A 20998-nucleotide genomic window follows, 5' to 3' on the forward strand; every position below is an offset into this window, starting at 1 on the left:
TTTGTGTGACAGACTGACCCAGTGTCAGGAAATGGTAATTGTAGTTCTGGTGTGAACAGCTGCCGTTTTAGATTCCCCTTACAGGAGAAATGACTTTCAGGCAAAAGAATCTTAGTGCAAAAATTAAATTGCTGGACATTGGGTAGAAACATAACATTTATGTAATGCTGAACATTACTACAAAATAGCCGATGGTAAATTCACTTACACATTTCATATTTTAGGAAATATTATGATTTTTGCTGAGATACTTCAATATTTTCTAATAGATATTAAATGAGACAAAAAACTGTATGAAATATTTGATAAGACAGAAATTTTTCAGAGTTCTTGTATAATCAGGGCAGAAGCGCCAACAGTCGCTCCTTCCACACTCAGAGAGTCGTGAAGACCCTATTTAAGGATATATTCTATACTTAGAGAAGGGAGGAGATGTCAGGGACAGCCCTGCTTACACACAGAAGGCCTAAAATCAGCCATAGGCCTAAAATCAGCAATAGGCCTGTCATACATGTATACTAACACCAAGTCTTGGGTCTCAGTGGAAAAACATCGAAACAGATGGCTATAAGCTAATGTAAACAGGCAGCTTTTGTGGAAATTTACAAGCCTGAGTAGTCATAGACCTTGTAAATAGGTAGCCTTGGCAGATAATAACACCTTAGATAAGGACAAGAGAGTCATAGGCAGAGTCATAGTGACTTGTCCCCTGAACCTTCACCCAGCCGATACCCGGTTCTGATGATATCTGTATTCCTCCTGATCACCCACACTCCAGTGTCATTCCCTTCCCCACATCCTGCCTTTCTGTGTTTATAACTTCTGTGTGAATGAATTACAATTTGAGAAAAAATAAATTGAAAAAAAAAGATACAGAAATTTTATCTACAATGCAAGCACAACTTAAAGCACATAACCAATATACATGACTCTATCAATTAAATCTACCTTCTTTAAATATTGACTATTTCCTAATATTTTTAATATTTATGATTTAATATTTTAGATAATTGATGATTTTTATACATTTGCAGAAATTAGTGTGTAGATCCCATGTGCCCTTTACTAAATTCCTTTCAAGGACAGTATAGTCCCAATGATGGTTCTACACAATAACCTAGATGCTTGCTCACATCCCATCCTTTTCCATGACTAAAATTTACTGTTTTTTCACATTTGTGTATATGTATGTTGCTTTATTCAACTTAGAACACATGGCAGTACCCTTAGAAGCCTTAACAGTCAAAATGATTCAAATAGTAAGAATCTAAGAAAACTTTAAATATGTTTTTTAAAGAAATAATAATATTTTAAAGCAATGATCAAGAATACATTAGCCTGTGTGACATAGGATCCATTGTATGTATAGCATTGAAGACTCTACTTGTATAAGGATACTGAAAAGTGGGTGTGTCTTTGACCTGTGAAGTTTTGAGAATGATAAAGCCATTGTAGAGGAAGGTATGGGATTTGGATTTCATCATAACACATTATATAATGTATGTAAATATCAAACAATAAAAATGTTTACTTTAAACATAGAATCGAGCAGCCAATAGATCTTTAATTTCTCATCTAAGATTTTCATAGTAATAATTAGTTAATCTTAAAATACAAGATGTGTTGGACATTTGATTTGACTTGGTTTGATTTCTGCATTTGCAGCATCTAATTAATTAGAAGACATTTTAGTCTATGAACTTAATATTTTTATTGTTTCTTCCAAGGTAATACTGTAAGACACAAGGTATCTGGTTAAAATTCCAGAAAAATAAGTTTTAATTATAGCAACTATCACAAAACCTACAAATGAGGTTTTAATTCATGACAGTGTAATCATATTTCCCACCCTAAACAGACCATACTTGCACTGCTAACAGGACAAGTAGTTTATTTTGCTATTTATTTACACTTTCTCTGCTCAAATAGAGGCATAAGGAACTGACAGTTCCTTAGACACGATACTAAATCAAACAGAAGTCCCCAAGTTCTGGGAGATAAAAATATATTAACTCATAGTCACTAATCTACATAAGATAAATGGAAATTCAGTACTCTATGATGAGAATGTATTTTGAAGCACACATAGATCTAATTAATACTCGTAATGAATCATAATGAATCAAAAGGACCAAAGTTTTCTTACAATCATTTTATGGTAAATTATGAAAAGATTCTGGATAGTGTTCATACATTTTATGTTATTTAAAATATTTAGTGACATAAATAAGTGCTCAGTTATCAAGTAGAACACCAAATACATTGCTTTATTTTCTATTATAATATTGAATACTGTATGTTTCTGTGTGTTCAACTGTACATATCACACTGTCAGAGTCTCAGTTTGAAGCACGATTGTGTAGTTAAAAGTACACTTTACTCTTCCAAATGTTGTGGGTCTGGTTCCAGCATGGAGTAACTCACTATCATCCCATTTCCAGTGGATTTAAAAGCCCTGTCTTTCATAAGCACTGTAGGAATATGTACATATGCATATCAACATACACACACAAACACACACACCTACACATACATAAGATTACAACAATGTGCTTATTCAGTTATATATTACACATGGCTTAATTTTATGATCAGTGTGGTAATATAATTTTTATCTTACCATCTTAGGCTAAATGACAGAAAAATAGTATTCTCTTTCTAAGTCTAACAATAACAACTAAGTATTGAGAACATTGGTTGAATTTAACAGTGAAAGAGATGAATTTGAATCCATAGCATCTACAATTTGGCAGAAGAGAAGACCCTACTCTGATAAAACTCTGAACAAATGTACCCAGGGTACAGTGAAAAAGCATAGTATTCTTACCCTTTCACAGAAATGCACGGTACTTCTAGAACCCACAATATTCACAGCATACCACATCTAATTTTCTCTTAAGAGTTTCCATTATCATTTTTATCCCCTTGAAATATACTTTATTGAAGAACGGTATTGAAAAATAATAACTTATTGTTGTCAGGACGTTCACTTGTTTGGTTAGAGTTACTCCAAGGTATTTTATATTATTTGTGGCTATTGTGAAGGGAATTGTTTCACTAATTTCTTTCTCAGGCTGTTTATCATTTGTATAAAGGAAGGCTACTTATTTAGTTGAGTTAATTATATATCCAGCACTTTGCTGAAGTTAATTATCAGCTGGAAAAGTTCTCTGGTAGATTATTGGGGTTGCTTATGTATACTATCATATCATCTGCAAATGGAGATAAAAATTGCATGGTATTGGTACAGAGACAAACACATTGATCAGTGGAATAGAATTCAAGGCCCAGAAATAAAACGACACAATTATGAACACATCATCTTAGACAAGGATGCCAAAAGCATACAATGGAAAACAGAAAGCATCTTCAATAAATGGTGCTGCACTAACTGGCTGTCTATATGTAGAAAAATGAAAATAGACACATATTTGTCACCTTCAGAAACCTCAAGTGCACATGGATCAAAGACCTCAGCATAAAACTAGATACTCTGAATCTAATAAAAGAGAAATTGGGAAAGAACCTTGAACTCATTGGAACAACGGCTCATGCTCAAAGATCAAGAATTGCTAAATAGAACCTCATGAAACTGGAAAGCTACTATGAGGCAAAGGATGCTATCAATAAGACAAAATGGCAATCTATAGATTGAGAAGAAATCTTCACTAACCCCACATACCATAGGGAGCTAATATCCAAAATAGGTAAAGAACTCAAGAGGTAAACCACCGAAAAACCAAACAACCCATTCAAAAAATGGGGTACAGAACTAATCCGAATTCACAGCAGAGGAATCTCAAATGGCCTAGAAGCAGTTAAAGAAGTGTTCAAAGTCCTTAGTGATCAGAGAAATGCAAATCAAGACGATCCTGAGATTCCACCTTACACCAATCAGAATGACTAAGATCAAAACCTCAGGAGACAACACATGTTGGTGAGGATATGGAGAAAGAGGAAGACTCCTGCATTGCTGGTGGGATTGCAAACTGGTATACGATTCTGGAAATAAATATCTAGGTTCCTCAGAAAATTGGAAATAGATCTACCTGAAGACCCAGCAATACCACTCTTGGGAATATACCCAAAAGATGCCCCATCATGCCCCAGGGGCACAAGTTCTACTATGTTCAATTAGCAGCTGAAAGTTTCAGATGCAGGCCTTATTTGTGATAGCCAGCATCTGGAAATAACCCAGATGTCCCACGACAGAAGAATGGATCAGAAAACATGGTTCATTTACATAATGGAATACTACACAGCTACTAAGAATGAGGGCATTCTGAGTTTTGCAGGCAAATGTATAGAACTAGAAAATATCCTGAGTGAGGTAACTCAGACCCACAAGGATATGCATGGTATGTACTCACCAATAAGTGGATATTACAAATAAAATTACAGAATACCCAAGATAGAGTCCACAGAACTCAAAAAGATCAAAAAGCTGAAGGACTCAAGTGAGGATGCCCCAGTCCCACTGGGAAGGGTGAAGAAAGTAATCACAGGTGAGAGTGAGGAAAAGGTCCCAGGAGGGACCTGGGAGGGAAGTGTATAAGGGTCAGGGGGAAAGGGGAACCTGATCTGGTATTGGGTGAGGGTAAAGGACTGAAGCCCTGAGGGCCACCAGAAAGAATGGAAACAGGCAACCTCAGGAGGTAGGGAACCTTTCAGAATGCATGAGAGACATGGGAGGAGAGAGATTCTCAGGATTCATATGGAAGGACCTTAGATAATATGCCTGACAGTAGGGAGAGGGAATTTATAGAGCCCACCCCCAGCAGGAAGACAGGGCATCAAATGAGGGCAGGGGTTGCCATCCCACAGTCAAAACTCTGACCCAGAATTGTTCCTGTCTGAAAGAACTGCAGAGATGGAAATGGAGGGTAGCCTGAGAAAAAGAAGGTCCAGCAACAGGCCCAAAGCGGGACCCAGCCCAAGTAGAGGTCCCAAGGCCTGACTACTACTGAGGCTATGGAATGCTCACAAAATGGGACCTATCATGACTGCCCTCTGGAAGACCCAACAAGCAGCTGAAAGAGTCAGATACAGATATTTGCACCCAACCAGTGGACAGAAGCTGCTGACTTCTGTGGTTGAATTAGGAAAAGGCTGATAGAAGCTGAGGAGGAGGGCAACCCTGTAGGAGGACCAGCAGTCTCAATTAATCAGGACCCCCGAGGTTTCTCAAACATTGTACCACCAACCAGGCAGCATACACAAGATGATATGAGGCCCCCTAACACATGTACAGCAGCGGACTGGTGGGTCAGTGTTCAATCAGAGATGATGCACCTAACCCTCAAGAGACTAGAGGCCCCAGGGAGTTTAGAGGTCAGGTTAGGTAGGGTAAGGGGAGTGGAGAGAGCCTCGTGGAGACAGTGGGGTGCATTGGAGGTATGAGATATGGAAATGTTGGAGGGTGGATGGGGGTGGGAATAAAATCTGGTGTGTACAAAAATAAATTAAAAAAGCAAAAAATTACTTTAAAGTTTCAATTTTATTTAAAAAAAGTAAAATGAAGGATTGCAATATATTTTATCTCAAATTAAAGAAAGAAATACCCTGTAATTTCTATATTGTGAATACAGTTAAGAAGTATTTTGTTTAACTAAGATGCAAGAATTCATAAGTCTTCAAGAATACACTTGATCATTGACCTATTAGAAGTTTGGATGTTTTTGTATATGACCCTAGAATTTAAAATAAGTTATAACACTAGAAAAAGAATATTTCCTCCAACTTAAATAACCAAGTAACATGTCAAGGCATAAATTAGTAAGTGGTAATAAAGCCCATTTGATGATTTATTTACAGAACACACTAAAATAGCATATCTAATTAAACTATTATTGCCTCAGATTTGCTAAATGAGTTTATTATGACTTTATTGTTATTGAAGTGGGCAATTAGAGGTCCTACTAATAATTTGAGTTGCATGCTGCAAACTGAAATTATTCTGTACATCAGAAAGCAATGACAAGCCACCACATCACAGCTTGGCCTTCCCCAGCCCCTCACCAGCATTCTAGGTGCTTTACACTGGTGAGATTTAGCCTACAGACTAAACTGGCTACCCCCTGTCCCTACAATAACTCTGTGACTGGGAAACCATATGGCACAATGCTGATTTCTATATTAAATTGTGAGTCAGATTTTGGCCAGCTTTAATCTCATAAATGAATATCAGAATTCTATTCATGCAAATTTCCATACACTACTGCTTTTTGGACTGGTTAAGGTTTATTTTTTCCTTCTGCTTTTTTAGATGCTTACCAGAGATAAAATGATAATGTGTTCAAACTTTAGTGGCAGTAGTAGAGAATAGGACAGGTAGAGGACTATGACTCTGTAGACCTCACCCTGCTCTTACCTTTAAAGAAGCAGTCTTCATTGTGAACAACGGTGATCTTTTGCTTTTTCAGGCAGGCAGCTCTGTGCACTTCACAGTGGTTTTCATAGAATTCCCCATCAGATCCACACACAGGTTTGTAGTGCTGTTTGCAAAGGTCCATGCAGGCACACTCTGCATGCCTTGTCTCTCTGCTGATAACACAATGCCTCCCCAAGCCACAGTACTTATTTTCACAAGATCCAAAAGGTCCATCATGAATTAGAAATTCTGGAGATAAAAGAAAAAAAAGTAAATTCTTGGTTCTGTTGTTGAAATTACAGTGTATTTCAAAATACCAGAAGAAAAATATGTTCAAGAAAAATCACAGGAATTCAGAGGCCTAATATACAGTTAATGAACTGATAAAACCCACAGAAGAAGCATACAGAGGAAGCATTTCAAATGCTATAAGCAATTTCTCTGCATTCTCTCCTCCAGTTCTACTCTTACTTCTAAGTCCTATAATACTTGAGGACTTTCTAATTTTATTATATAATTATAACTTTAGACATTTTGTCATGTTATGCAATGCATATTGCCCCAATCCACCATTGCCTCCTTATCGCCTTATACTACCCTGCACCCTCATAAATCTCTTTCTTGTATCTATGTTTGGTAATTTGGTTCTGTGAGCCACTGAAGTTATCCTAGTCTGTCTGTGTAAGTATGTGTTTGAACTTATTCTGCTTGAATCTACCTGATGCTATCATAATGATTACATGAATAAATTTGTAGGACTTCAAAGTATACCTAGACTAATATTAAAGAATTTTACATGTATGAAATTCTATTTGTTAGTTACTATTGTAAGCCCTTCAAAAAATATTTATGAGACATACATATAGATGAGAAAAGTTTAAATATCAGCTTGTTTTATAAATTAGGCTCATATATTGCTTTAATAGTAACTTTATTCTCGATTTTTTAATCAGCTAAATTATAATTACACAAAAGCATCGCAATATTAATGGCATAATAACAAACAGCAGCATATAACCTGGAACATGCATAGCCAAAAATATCCTACTACTGCTACAACAACAAAATGTTGAAGTATATACACTTCTAACAAGTAGCTGAGTTGCAGGTTGCAGACAAGTACAAACATCAAGCGTTTAATCAATCAAAGGATGCCAACTCATCACATCATGTCTAAACTGAACAATGACTCATCATTCCATGCTCAGATATTAGGTTTCTTATTTGTTGTCAGTAAGACCAACTGCTGGGCATATACACAAAAAACGCCTCAACATATAACAAGAACACATGCGTCGCTATGTTCACAGCAGCCTCATTTATAATAGAGAGAAGCTGGAAACAACTCAGATGTCCCTCAACAGAAGAATGGATACAGAAAATGTGGTACATTTATACAATGGTGTACTACTCAGGTATTAAAAACAATAAATTCATGAAATTCATGGGCAAGTGGATGGAACTATAAAATATCATGCTGAGTGAGGTAACCAAGTCTCAAAAGAACACACATGGCATGCACTCACTGATAAGTGAATATTAGCCCCAAATCTCAGAATACCCACAATACAACTCACAAACCATATGGAGCTTAAGAAGAAGGAAGACCAAAGTGTGAAAGTGTGGATGAATAAAACAACAAGATAATTTCTCTTATTTGCTACCATTTGATCTATAAAACCCTCCTGATGGCATTGCAGCAAATGCTCAAGTGTTCATACTGAGGACTGCACAGCTCATGAGTCATTACACAGTAGTATGCAGTAGTAATCTGTCCCAAGGCATAACATGACTATTGCAGTTCCACCTTGGACTAGCAACTACCTTGGCTCAGTAGACATGGCAACTAATTGAGCAGAAAAAAAAGCAGGATTCCAGCCACTACACTACTCTCTTTGAGACACAAGGGATTTGGGGAGATAAAACATTGTATGTTCTATCCAAAAGTACTGATCAGAATGTCTACTCCAGGAAATGGAGCTGACATGAAATTACCCTGCAGAATGATTATTGTTAAGGCAATGAGCTTCATGATGAAGTGAGAGAGGCTCTCATGTTTGAGCCTTGAACTAAGAGGGCATGAGGAACATATCAGAGTGATATAACAGCATGCAAGTGTCATGGTTGGGGAGAGAGAAAGAGAGAGATAGAAAAAGAAGAAGAGCGAGGGAGGGTTCCTGCTTTCAAACCTGCAGAGTGGTTGCATGACAAATATCTAGAAAAAAAAAAAAGTTCTCCAATTCCCAGAAACTAAGACTGTTCTTTTCTTTTAGAGGCTTCAGGGAGGTTCATAAGGTCCATGCCAGATGAGATATCCTAGTCTACATGCCAAAGAGTGTGAGTGAAAAGCTAACCTTGTGAGCAGTGGAGAGCTGGGCTTGCATTTCCTAATGCTCCCTAACCTCAGAGAAGAGGTCTGTGGGCTGTATGGAAAATTATGGTGGGTTGGGCAAGGGCTGATTTCAGAGAGAGAAAGAAGGTAGCTGGAGGATCTGCAATCTTAGGGTAGATAGAGATTGGAAGTGAAAATGAAACTGGGGTTGGACAAAATACCTTCAGTGAGTCATCATGAATGACAGGATGGGATGTCACAGTGAAGCTGCTGTAGAACACTCACTTATACTACAAGTAAATCCACAACAATGCTAATAAACTTATTAGGTCACCAAATAGTACTTTGTCTAATAGGACTTCAATAGTTTTTTTTTTTAGTTTTATAACTTTTATATTAACTATTTTGTTTATTTACATTTCAAATGTTGTTCCTCTTCCTGCTCCCTCCTCCACTAATCCCTCTCTCCATCCCACCTCCCATTCACCTCTAAAAGAGTACTCCTCCACCCACCCATCCACTCCTGCCTCACTGCTCTAGCAACACCCTACACTGAGGCATCAAGCCTCCACAGGATCAAGTGCATCTCCTCCCACTAAGGCCACACAAGGGAGTTATCTTCTACATATGTATCAAGAGCCATGGACTGGCCTGTGTATGCTCTCTAGTTGGTGGCCCAGTCCCTGGGAACTCTGAGGGATCCCAGTTAGTTGATACTGTTGTTCTTCCTATGGGGTTGCAATCCCCTCCAGTTCTTTGAGTCCTTCCCTTAACTCTTCTATAGGGGTCCCCAGACTTAATCCAATGGTAAGCATCTGCATCTGTCTCAGTAAGGTGCTAATAGAGCTTCTCAGAGTACAGCCCTTCCAGGCTCCTGTCTACAAGCACAATTTGGCATAAGAAATAGTGCCAAGGTTTGGTGCCTGCCCATGGGATGGATACCAAGTTGGGGAGGTCTTTGGAAGGTCTTTCATTCAGACATTGCTCCATTTGTTTTTTGTCCCTGCATTTCCTTTAGACAGGAATGATTCTGGGGGCCTACCTACTGAGGGTAGTCTCTTCAGGTTTTATCTCTCCATTGTTGGGCTTTTCACCTAATTTCATTCACACTGGGTCCTGGGATCCTCTTACATCCCTGGTGTCTGGGACTATATAGTGGTTCCCTACATCCCCATCACACACTGCTGCATATTTCTATTCATTCTGGCCATCTGGTCTTCTCTCCTATCTCCCCCCACCATACGTGGTCCTGCCCACCCCCTTTACCTCTCCTCCACTTTCCCACCCAGGTCCTTCTCTCCCTCTGCCTCCCATGATTATTTTGTTTGCCCCTCTAAAAGAGATTGAATCATCCATACTGCAGCCTTCCTTCTTGTTAACCTTCATACAGTCTGTGAGTTGTATTATGAGTATTCTGAAAGTTTGGGCTAGTATCCACTAATCAGTGAGTACATACCATGTATGTTCTTTTGGATCTAGGTTACCTCACTCAGGTTGATATTTTTCTAGTTCCATCTATTTAATAGTTCTTTAGTGCCTAATCTTGAATAAAAAGTCTCTTCTTTGTATCTCCATAAGAAAAGATAACTAAATAGGACCTACGATTCAAAGAAATACAGTTGATTTCTTTTGCTTAAAATATTATCTTAACAAATGTAATACATCGAAGTGAAAAAATCCAAATTTATGTCATATATATCCAAAAAGTAATGAGTGATTTGCACATAGAAATAATTATAGTAATATTCTTATTCTTATATTTATACTTATACAAATTATCAGTTTAATGTTAGGTCCTAAATAGTGACAATTACAACACAGAAATTTGACTATCAATGGTATGTTTTAAATAATTATATCCTTACTTTCATTGTTAAATAATAAAATTTATCAATAAAGTGCCTATTTATTAAGTGATAGTTTATTCAAAAGTAATCATTTCACTTTTTATTCATACACTGAGGCAGTTCTGGGAAGTTTTGTAATTTCTCTTGGCTAACTTCTGATAACAGGTAGTGGCCCTATTTGGTATACTATATATATATACCTATTTGGTATACTAATTTTGGTGTGCTATCAGGTGGCTATCTGATACACTGATGTTAATATAATAAGAAGACTATCTAGTACATGAGGTTGCTATGTTAACGGATAGTGCTATCTGATGCTGGTCCAATATGATATTGGTGTGATAACAGGTGGCAGTTGTCACATCTATGAGCTTGGTATAATAACAGGGGGCTATGTGGTACAATGATGTTGGTTTGGTAACTGCTGGCTCTTTCTGATACACTGACATTAATGTGTATCTCTAAGAGTCTCTATTCTTAAATTCTTGCTCTTCTATCCTGTTATGTTTCAGAGAATTCAATTAAAACACTTGCCATTTTATGAACATCAATAAAGTATTTTACAAGCCTCTTTAATTATTGTTTGTTGACTATTGCTGCTATATTTAAGGAAAATAAAATTAATTTATATGAAATCCATAAGACAGTTTATTTATGTAAATGAAAGGAAAGAACATATATTTCTTTCAGGATAATTAATCATAACTAATATTTAATTTAAGTTTAAGCTGACATTAAATCAATTAAATATGATCAGCATGTCAAAGATTTTTTAAGTACAGTCAGATAACACATTTAATTAATTTTAATTAAGGATTTTTAGCATGGTAGCTTGTAGCTCGGTAAAGTAGCATTTGTTTCTCTATAAATGGACTACATATTTGTATCATTTGAAAACTGATAATTTCTGTGTCCGTTGCTAGCATTACTAAATGTTCAAATTATTAACATTGAAACATTAAAAGCTTAGTGTCTGGCTTTTCAGGTAGAACTATTTCCAGTTTTCTGAGGAATGGCCAGATTGATTTCCAAAATGGTTTTACAAGCTTGCAGGCGCACTAGCAATGAAGGAGTGTCCCCCCTTCTCCACATTTTCTCCAGCTGCTGTTGCCATTTTTGAACTTAGCCATTTTGATTGGTGTGAGGTGGAATCTAAGGGTCGTTTTGATTTGCATTCCCTGATGAGTAAGGATGTTGAACATTTCTTTAGATGCTTCTCAGCCTTTTGAGATTCCTCAGTTGAGAATACTCTGTTTAGCTCTGTACCCCATTTTTAATAGGATTATTTGGTTCTCTGGAGTCTAACTTTTTACATTCTTTGGCTATTTTAGATAATAGCCCTCTATCAGATGTAGGGTTTGTAAAGATCTTTTTCCAATCTGTGGGTTGCCATTTTGTCCTACTGACAGTGTTCTTTGCCCTACAGAAGCTTTTCAATTTTATAAGATCACACTTGTCAGTTGTTGATCTTAGAGCATGAACCATTGGTTTTCTGTTCAGGAAATTTTCTCCTATACCAATGTGTTTGAGGTACTTTCCTATTTTCTTTTCTATTAAATTCAGCTTATCTGATTTTATGTAGAGGTCCTTGATCTACATGGACTTGAGCATTGTACAAGAAGATAAGAATGGATCAATTTGCATCCTTCTACATCCTTCTACACCAGTTGAAGCAGCACCATCTGTTGAAAATGCTGTCTTTTTTCCACTGAATAGTTTTGGCTCCTTTGTCAAGGTCAAGTGACCATAGATGTGTGGGTTCATTTTTGGGTCTTTAATTCTATTCCATTGATCTTCCTGCCTGTCTCTACACTAATACCATGCAGTTTTTAATCACTAGTCTTCTGTAGTATAGATTGAGGTCAGGGATGTTGATTCCCTCAGAGGTTCTTTTTTTGTTGTGAATGGTTTTGCTATCCTAGTCTTTTTATTATTCCAGATGAATTTGAGAATTGCTCTTTCTATTTCTGTGAAGAAATGAGTTGGAATTTTGATAGAGATTTTATTGAGTCTGTAGGTTGCTTTTGGTAAGATGACTACTATCTGAAGACCCAGCTATACCACTACTGAACATATACCCAAAATATACTCCAAACATATAAGGAGACTATACATGTCACTCTGTTTATAGCAGCCTTATTTATAATAGACAAAAGCTGGAAACAACCCAGATGTCTGTCAACAGAAAAATGCGTACAGAAAACGTGGCACATTTATACAATGGGTTACTACTAAGGTATTAAAAACAAGGACATCATTAAATTCTCAGGCAAATGGATGGAACTAGAAAATATACTGAGTGAGGTAGCCCAGATCCAAAAAGAACATTTATGGTATGTACTCACTGAAAAGTGGATAGTAGCCCAAAACCTCGGAATATCCATAGTACAACTCACAAGTGATATGGAGCTTATGAAGAAGAAAGACCAAAATGTAGATGCTTCAATTCTAAATAGAATTGGGAACAAAACAATCCCAGGTGGTAAAAAAGAGGGACTTGGGAGAGAGAAAGGAGTGGGAATGACAAGGGTGTGCCAGGATCAGGTATTGGAAGGAGCAGAAGTACAGAAGATCAGGAAATTGAATAGAAACATGGACCACTGAGGTATGGGGAACTGGAAATACCCATTAGAATGCCCCAGACTTCAGGGAAGCAAGAGGCTCCCAGGACCCAATAGCATTGATTTTAGCCAAAAACCCAACAAAGGAGAGATACACCTTGTACAGACAACCTCCAGTAGATAGGCAAGGCCTCCAATAGAGGTATGGAGCTACACACACATTTCAAAATTTTTGACCCAGAAATGCTCCTGTCCAAAGGAACAAAAAATGGAAAAGAGACTGAAGGAAAGGCCAACCAGAGACCACTCCACCTAGGGATCTATCACATCTGCAGACACCAAACTTCTACACTATTTTTTTTCGAACTTCTACTCTATTAATGATACTAGGAAGTGCTTGCTGACAGGAGCTTGGTAAGCTGTTTCCTGAGAGGTTCTACCAGCACCTGACCAATACAGAAGCAAATACTCATAGCCAACCATAGGACTGAGCATGATGACCCCAATGGAAGAGCTAGGGGAAGGACTGAAAGAGCTGAAGGGGATTGCAACTCCATAGGAAAAACAATATTAGCAAACTGGTCCACCCAGAGCTCACAAGAACTAAACTATCATCGATAGACTATATATGGAGGGATCCATGTGTCCAGGCACATATGTAGCAGAGAATGACCTTATCTGACATCAATGGGAGGAGAGGCCCTTAGTCCTGTGGAGTCTTGATGTCCCAGCATAGTGGGATACTAGAGCAGTAAGGCAGGAGTGAGTGAGTAGTGGGAGGAGCACCCTGAGAGAGGCAATGGAGAAGGAGGAGTGGAGGTATGGGATGGAGTGTTTGTGGAGGGGTAACTGGGAAGGAGGATATTATTTAAACTGTGAGCAAATAAATTGATTAATAAAAAGAAGTTTAATGTCACACAAAACAGATTTACCCAATATTATTCTAATGGTGTTTGTCCTACATTCTCAGTTATAATTTACTTCTCTTTAATAGACTTGTATGTATGTATGTATGTATGTATGTATGTATGTATGAATGTATGTATGCTTGCATTATCAATGTAAAAAGATATATACAGTAACAGGGCCCCAGATCTTAGAAGAACCCCAGATATTACCACAACTGAGAAGAAGAGTACCATTTAGGTTGTAAAACTCTGAACGTTGACAGTACCACCAGCCGCAACTAAAACAAAGACCTGATCCATCAAAGTCCACACAATTCTGGGAATGTCTCAAAATGTACTAACCTTGCTCTTTGCCGCCTGTAGCTCCACTTCTAGCTAACTATTCTTGTTAACTGAAGTAGGTCAATCTTGTCAGAAGGCTGACAAGGATAGGATATGGAGAAGAGACTGAATCAAGATATAAAATTCTAATTGCAGGAGGTGGACAACAGACTATAATGATCTGTATTTATTATTATTATTACTTGGAATATAAATGCATCATTTAATTAGTGTTATTATTTCATGTGTTGACTCCTATCATGTGTTTTATTAACATGTAAGATGTATTTAACAGTAACTCTTAACTTATTAAGAATTTATCATTTAGAGGGCTCACATCTTTGTTAATACCTTATATTTTTGCCTGACCTGATAGTCTAGTAATAAATCAAGAGGTAACTAACAAATTGCTTTTAGTATCTCAATAACACAATCTCATAGTTTAAACTTGTCTACTAAAGCACAATTCTCACTTAAATTAATGTATATAAAATAAACTTAGGTGTCTCTAGGATAACTAAGACATGCTCACTTATAATCACTAATTATCATCCAATCATAATGCTCAAATTAAAAACAATTACATAATATACCATCGACTATACCAAATACAATTTACTCTTATACTTTTTAAACTGATCTTTTAATCCAAGGCATTGGCACTTGTTTTGGTTTCACATGGATAAGTGTAGCTTAGGCCTTAAAATCTAAACTTTTATTACCAACCCACCCTCTGAATAGTGTTAGCAAACTAATTAACTGCTCAATTCTCATTTTATTCATCAAATAACATATAGATAGAATTCTGTGTGTATTACTTAAATAAATACATCAATAAATAAGAAAAATAGCAACAAAGTTAATAGTGTTACCACACAGCTGCTAAGAAGATTCAGTACACATGGCACTGAAAATTCCTGACATTGAATATTTGTTTAAGAAATGTAGTTATTATGATTAAGAATGATAGATTAATGTGGATTTAACACATTGGGTGTATGAATAACATTTTTATAATAAATAGTTGTCTTTTCCAACAAACTGTACTAAAAATCCTTTTGGAGCTAAACAGGTGGTACATGCCTGCATTGCCAGAGCTCTGAAAATGTAAGTTGAGAGACATTAAGTTCTAAACCAACATGGTCTACACAACAGATTCTATTACAAAATAAAGACGCAAGCAAAATACATCAGGGAAGTGTTGGGATGAATGTGCTTCAAAATAACACTCCTAAAATTGCCAAGAATATCTAGCACGATATTGTTCTTTGCTGCCAGAAAGTTAAAAATAATTGGGAAATTTTAAAAAATTGAAATGAAGAAAAAGAGAAACAAGAAAGACACAGAGTGGAGGAGGGGGGAGATTCAAAAGTTCCATCTGAATAATTTTATATTTTTATTTAGCATCCATTTTTGTGATAATTTTTACTTACATACAGACAATTTTAAATGAAAATAACGTTTTCGTTTGTACATCAAAACCTAACAAAATGGTTTCATTTCTCATAGATTTTATGGTTAGTGACAACTGACTCAAAACGCTGCAAGACATGCAGCCATCTTCACAGTGGGACCTTTCTGTGACCTCTGTGATTGGATCTATTCCTCCTAATGCTGCTTTGTTAGGCAGGCTGAAATTTGCTCCTGTGTCACTACTGCAGACAAGCCATGTGAAGAGATTTTCAGCTAATCTGCAAAAGTGCATTGTTTTAAAAAGGAAATAACCTGGAAAGCAGAGGATTTGCATACAACCTGCTACCACCTTCAAATACACAGGCTCCCAGCTTCAGCATATTATACCAATACTGTAGCAAGTGCTACACCATGGATTCGCATTGTGAAATGATTCCCTTAAAACTTATTTCATTCACCCATTTCTGTGTCCACAGTCTCCTGAGGCCCTGACAACCACTTATCTTATGAAGACATCTCCAATGATTAGGGCATTCTAGAATGTTCTATAGATGAAATTAAACACTCTGTAGCCAATTTTAAATAGCTTTTTAAAAAGTTTACAACAGAAATGCAACATTGCTCCCTTGCTTTTCTTATTTATACACCATTGCATTAACCCTCTCCCAAATCTTGGTCAAATTCATGGTCTCTTCATGAATAGTTATTCCCATGTGTGTGCATACACACACACACACACACACACACACACACACACACATATATATATATATATATATATATATATATATATATATGTATACATAAATATAACTCACTTGGTCCATATACTATTTTAATGTTGGTATCTTACTCAATAATATGCCTTAAAGATTGACCTATATCTATCTATTCACAGGTCTTTAGGTAATTTTATTTGTATTGTTGAAAGGTATCCTTCCGTGTACATTGTAAATTCATTAACTTTTCTATCTATTTTAGGATGTCTGAATTATTTCTAAATTTTTAGCTTTATAAAGTTCATATAAACAAATATTCACATATGTTCTGTTTTATATTCTTTCAGATTATTTTAGGACAATGTTTCTCAACCTGTGGTTTGTGAGCCTCTTTGAGGGCATCAAATGACCCTTTTATAGGGGTCAACCAAGACCCTCTAAAAACACAGATATTTACATTATGATTCACAACAGTAACAAAATTATAGCTATGAAGAAGCTACAAAATAAGTTTATGGACAGAGGTCACTGTAATATAAGGAACTGTAATAATGGGTCAAACCATTAGAGAGGTTGAGAAGCACTGACAGTAAAAAGATTGCAGTGTACATGCTTTGTCAAATAGTAAGTACACAGCTAATTTGGAAATGGCTATGCTGTTTTATATTTCTACTAGCAATGGACATGCATTCTTATAACTAAAATCTATGGTGTATCTAAGAGTTTGTATTTTTTCACTTAAATGAAATAGGAATGTATTTACTAATTTGTTGAAGAATGAACAACAGCTTATTATATTCTTCATTTGATAGAGAATATATTTAAACTATGCTGTAAGATCAAAATGGTAAGGTAGCCCACAACGAATGTCAAACAATTTCACAAGAAATCCTTATTTAGCAAGGAGAGAATATTTCCTGATTAGCAATGTCTCTACTGTAGAGTCCAACCAAATACCTGTGATTTCCCCAGAATCCTGTATTCTAGCACAAATATATTAAATGTTTTCCTTGATGCTCTTCAATATCCAGTCAGTGAATTCCACCTAGGCTGCCTCTGGAGACTGCAGAACATCTGTCTGCTTTGGTACCACTCTGATAGTCTCAGTAGCACAGCTGCGTGAGACTAAAAGACTATATCAGTAATACGGAAGAACAGTAATGAATAACACTTGGACATAAGCTAATGTTGTCAAACTTCCTCTTTCAAGCGATGACAGTGTGTGCCACTGCTAGCCAAAGAAAACTCCTCATTTATGGTAACATTTATAGGGACGCTGTGTGGAAAGGCATGGGTTACTGTCATCACATGTAGGCCCCCTTCAGCCCCACCAATGGGCACGACCACTGTGGGAAGTGGAATGTGAGCAGTTTGACTGTACTTATCCTACACTGCCACTGGGGCCAGTGCTGGGCTGTAAGAAAGCACTGAGACACAGCTTAGGGGTGGGATCTGAGACATTGGAAAGCCAGAACTGGATGCAGGGGGGTGGGGGTGGTCCCTGGACCTGACTCTTGGACATCTAGGCACCACTGGGAGTCACAGAAGAGCAGAGAACTGAGTGGGGGCCCTACAGGCTTGAGACAGAGTCTATCACCAGACAAGGGGGGAGGGTGAGTAGAGGGTAAAATGGGAGATCAGGCTCTTCCCAGTGAGTGATTATCCTTAGCTTGGCAGAGGCAGACTGGAAGAGATTAGGCTCAGGCTCTGTAGGTGAAGGACTTCTTTATGACCCCCCCCCATGGTGGCTCTTGATGTAAAGAGACAGCCCATGGTTCTAAATAGTTTATTGTCATGGAGGAAAATGGATGCATAAAACCATACCCCATTTTTTAGGGTGGGCTTGAGATTAAATACCTTTTACAGGGAGGAATGTCTTGGAGGGGAAGCTTGTCGGGTAAGTAGTCTGGGTCTTTAGGTACCTAATTAACATGGAGAACTCTGATTTGAGTCTATGTGACCATAGGACATATTTCTTTTATATGAGAAGCATGGCACCAGTTCCAAATAAGGTGTCCGAAGGAGAGCGGGAAGTCGCCTAAGCCTCAGGTGTGTGCCCACTGAATATCTGGGTCTCAACCTGCTTGCTCTACCTTACCAAACTTCCTGGCATGGTTTTAGGTCCTACAACCACTCCACGCACATTGAAAGGAATTTGAAGCTGAAAGTAGACATTGTCACTTCCTTGAGATTCTCCTGGTTCTCCCTCATGTTAAATATTGGCATTCAGCCTCTCACCTATCTTAGGTAACATTTCCTTTTTTAAAGGATGATCAAAAAATGGTAAAAAGAGGATGTGGGGAATATGGGGACAAAATATTACTGAAAGACAAGACATGCAGAAACCAGATGTAGTGCAATATTTATAATCAGAAGTGGCTGAAAAAGCTACAGGCTAACAGACAATATAGTACACACTAAGGTCGAAAAGGGCAGAATCCACAGGCCTATACCAAGAGATTTTCAATACGTCTAAGTAGAATGGATCTGTTGATTTAGTTGAAAGCCTTCATTGATTATGACATAACAGATGGAATACAGGCCTGAAGATCCCACAGGCACAAATCCATAGGGGATCTTTTTGTGTTCACTCAGCAGTGGAAGAGGCTAGAAGATCTCAAAGGGCTCAGCATCTGTTGCCATCACAGTGAACTCACAGATACCTATTGAGGGTGATCTGATTGACTTCCTTCTGAGATATGTGTACTCATACAATGGCTGAACAAGGTGGAGCAGCTGCTTGGTGAGGTGGGCATCTACAAAGGCCTTTGGATTTACTTGGTCATGGTTGCAGTGCACAGGTCTCCTTGTGATTCAAGAATAATCCACTTGGGACACAATTGTGTTGTTTCTATTCTATTTACATGTGTCTGTGTAGGATCTGTATTTGTGAATATGAATTTAAAATCCCCTAATCATATAAGATGCCTAATATAATTGCATTTGCTTATTTGCCTTTCGAACATCAACTTGGTAAGGCTTCTACTCAAAACTTTTCTGTGTCCTGTGAAATTAAGTAATTTTGTTTTGTTGATACATTGGAAAACAAGCATTTTATGAAATGCAATGGAATGTACCTTGAGCCTTAAAAAAAACAAGTGCAAGCAAAATGCTAAAGCAGCATACAGCAAGAAATGATGAAGACAGGGCAGAAGTGAAATGAAAACAAAAGGAAAACGCAAACAATGAATGAAATAAATGAGTGTTTGAAAATGTATCACTAGGGGGTCATTTTAGGCACTAGCACTCATTTGCACATACCTGTCCTCAAATGCACATAGTAAGAACTAAAAAGTATAAAAATTATGACTGGTAACTCCTCAGCCACACTAACCAAAGAAAGAGAAGACTCAAGCAATAAAGTTAAAGCTGAAAAGGGAGATAATTTACTGATTAATGAAAGTCAAAGGATCATTATTTCATTCTTTGAAAATTACATTCTCCCCATATTTCCTATAGACAGGAGCCCTTCTGGGTTAAGAATTATACGGGGACAAAGTGTGGAGCAGAGACTGAAAGAAAGGTCATCCAGAGATTGCCCCACCTGGCAATCCATCCCATATACAGACACCAAACCAGGAAACTATTGGGGATGCCAAGAAGTGCTTGCTGAAAGGAGCCTGATATAGCTGTCTACTGAGAGGCTCTGCCAGAGCCTGACAAATTCAGAGGTGACTGATTCAAGCCAACCATTGGACGTAGCAAGGGGTCTCCAATGGAGGAGTTAGAGACAGGACTGAAGAAGCTGAAGGGGTTTGCAACTCCATAGGAAGAGCAACAATATCAAACAACCAGACCCCCAGAGCTCCCAGGGACTAAACCACCAACCAGAGAGTACACGTGGAGGGACCCATGAATCCAGCCTCATATGTAGCAAAGGATAGTATTGTCTGGCATCAATAGGAGGAGAAGACCTTGGTCTGTGAAGGCTGAATTCTCCAGTGTAGTGGAATGCCAGGGCGGTGAGATGGGAGTGGGTGGGTGGGAGGGGGAGCATCCTCATAGAACAGAGGGAGGGGGCATGGGAGAGTGGGGTTCCAGAGAGGAAACTGGGAAAGGGGATAACATTTGAAATGTAAATACATAAAATATCCAGTAAAAAAGAAACTTACATTGTAACAAATTTGAAAATAATCTTAAAAATTAAAGTAATTGAATCTCAAGACACATGTGATCTACTAAAGTTAGATAAGAAGATATAAACAAAATAAAGCACAAAAAGTGTAACAATGTGATTGTATTAGCAATTAAAAAAAAGCTATACTATAACAATAGCAAAATCCAGGGCTAGATGGACTTACTATTAAATTCCTCTGGATCTATAAAGAAGAATTAAAATCAATGGTCCTCGAGTATTTCACAAAATAGAAAAAAGTAGAACACTGCTAAACTTTTTTTTTCTTTTTTTTACAAAGCCCAGTAATACATTGATATCAACAACAGAAAACAGATAGGAGAAAAAGGGAAAAATGTAAGGGAATGTTCTGGAGGAACCTAACGGCAAATAACTTCAATCAAAATAAC

General features: G+C 37.4%; 1 protein-coding gene across 3 annotated transcripts in view; it reads right to left on the reverse strand.

The window, feature by feature from the left end:
- Fstl5 (follistatin like 5) overlaps positions 1–20998 on the reverse strand; it is a 527925-nt gene that overhangs the window by 357093 nt on the left and 149834 nt on the right. For all 3 annotated transcript variants that reach the window (XM_028754928.1, XM_028754930.1, XM_028754929.1), the window contains exon 3: positions 6371–6619. In XM_028754928.1, the coding sequence (XP_028610761.1) occupies positions 6371–6619 (249 nt within the window). The remainder of the gene's footprint in view (positions 1–6370; positions 6620–20998) is intronic.

Source organism: Grammomys surdaster, unplaced genomic scaffold, assembly GCF_004785775.1.
Source record: "Grammomys surdaster isolate TR1022 unplaced genomic scaffold, NIH_TR_1.0 126039, whole genome shotgun sequence".
In the NCBI taxonomy this organism is placed as follows: Eukaryota; Metazoa; Chordata; class Mammalia; order Rodentia; family Muridae; genus Grammomys; species Grammomys surdaster.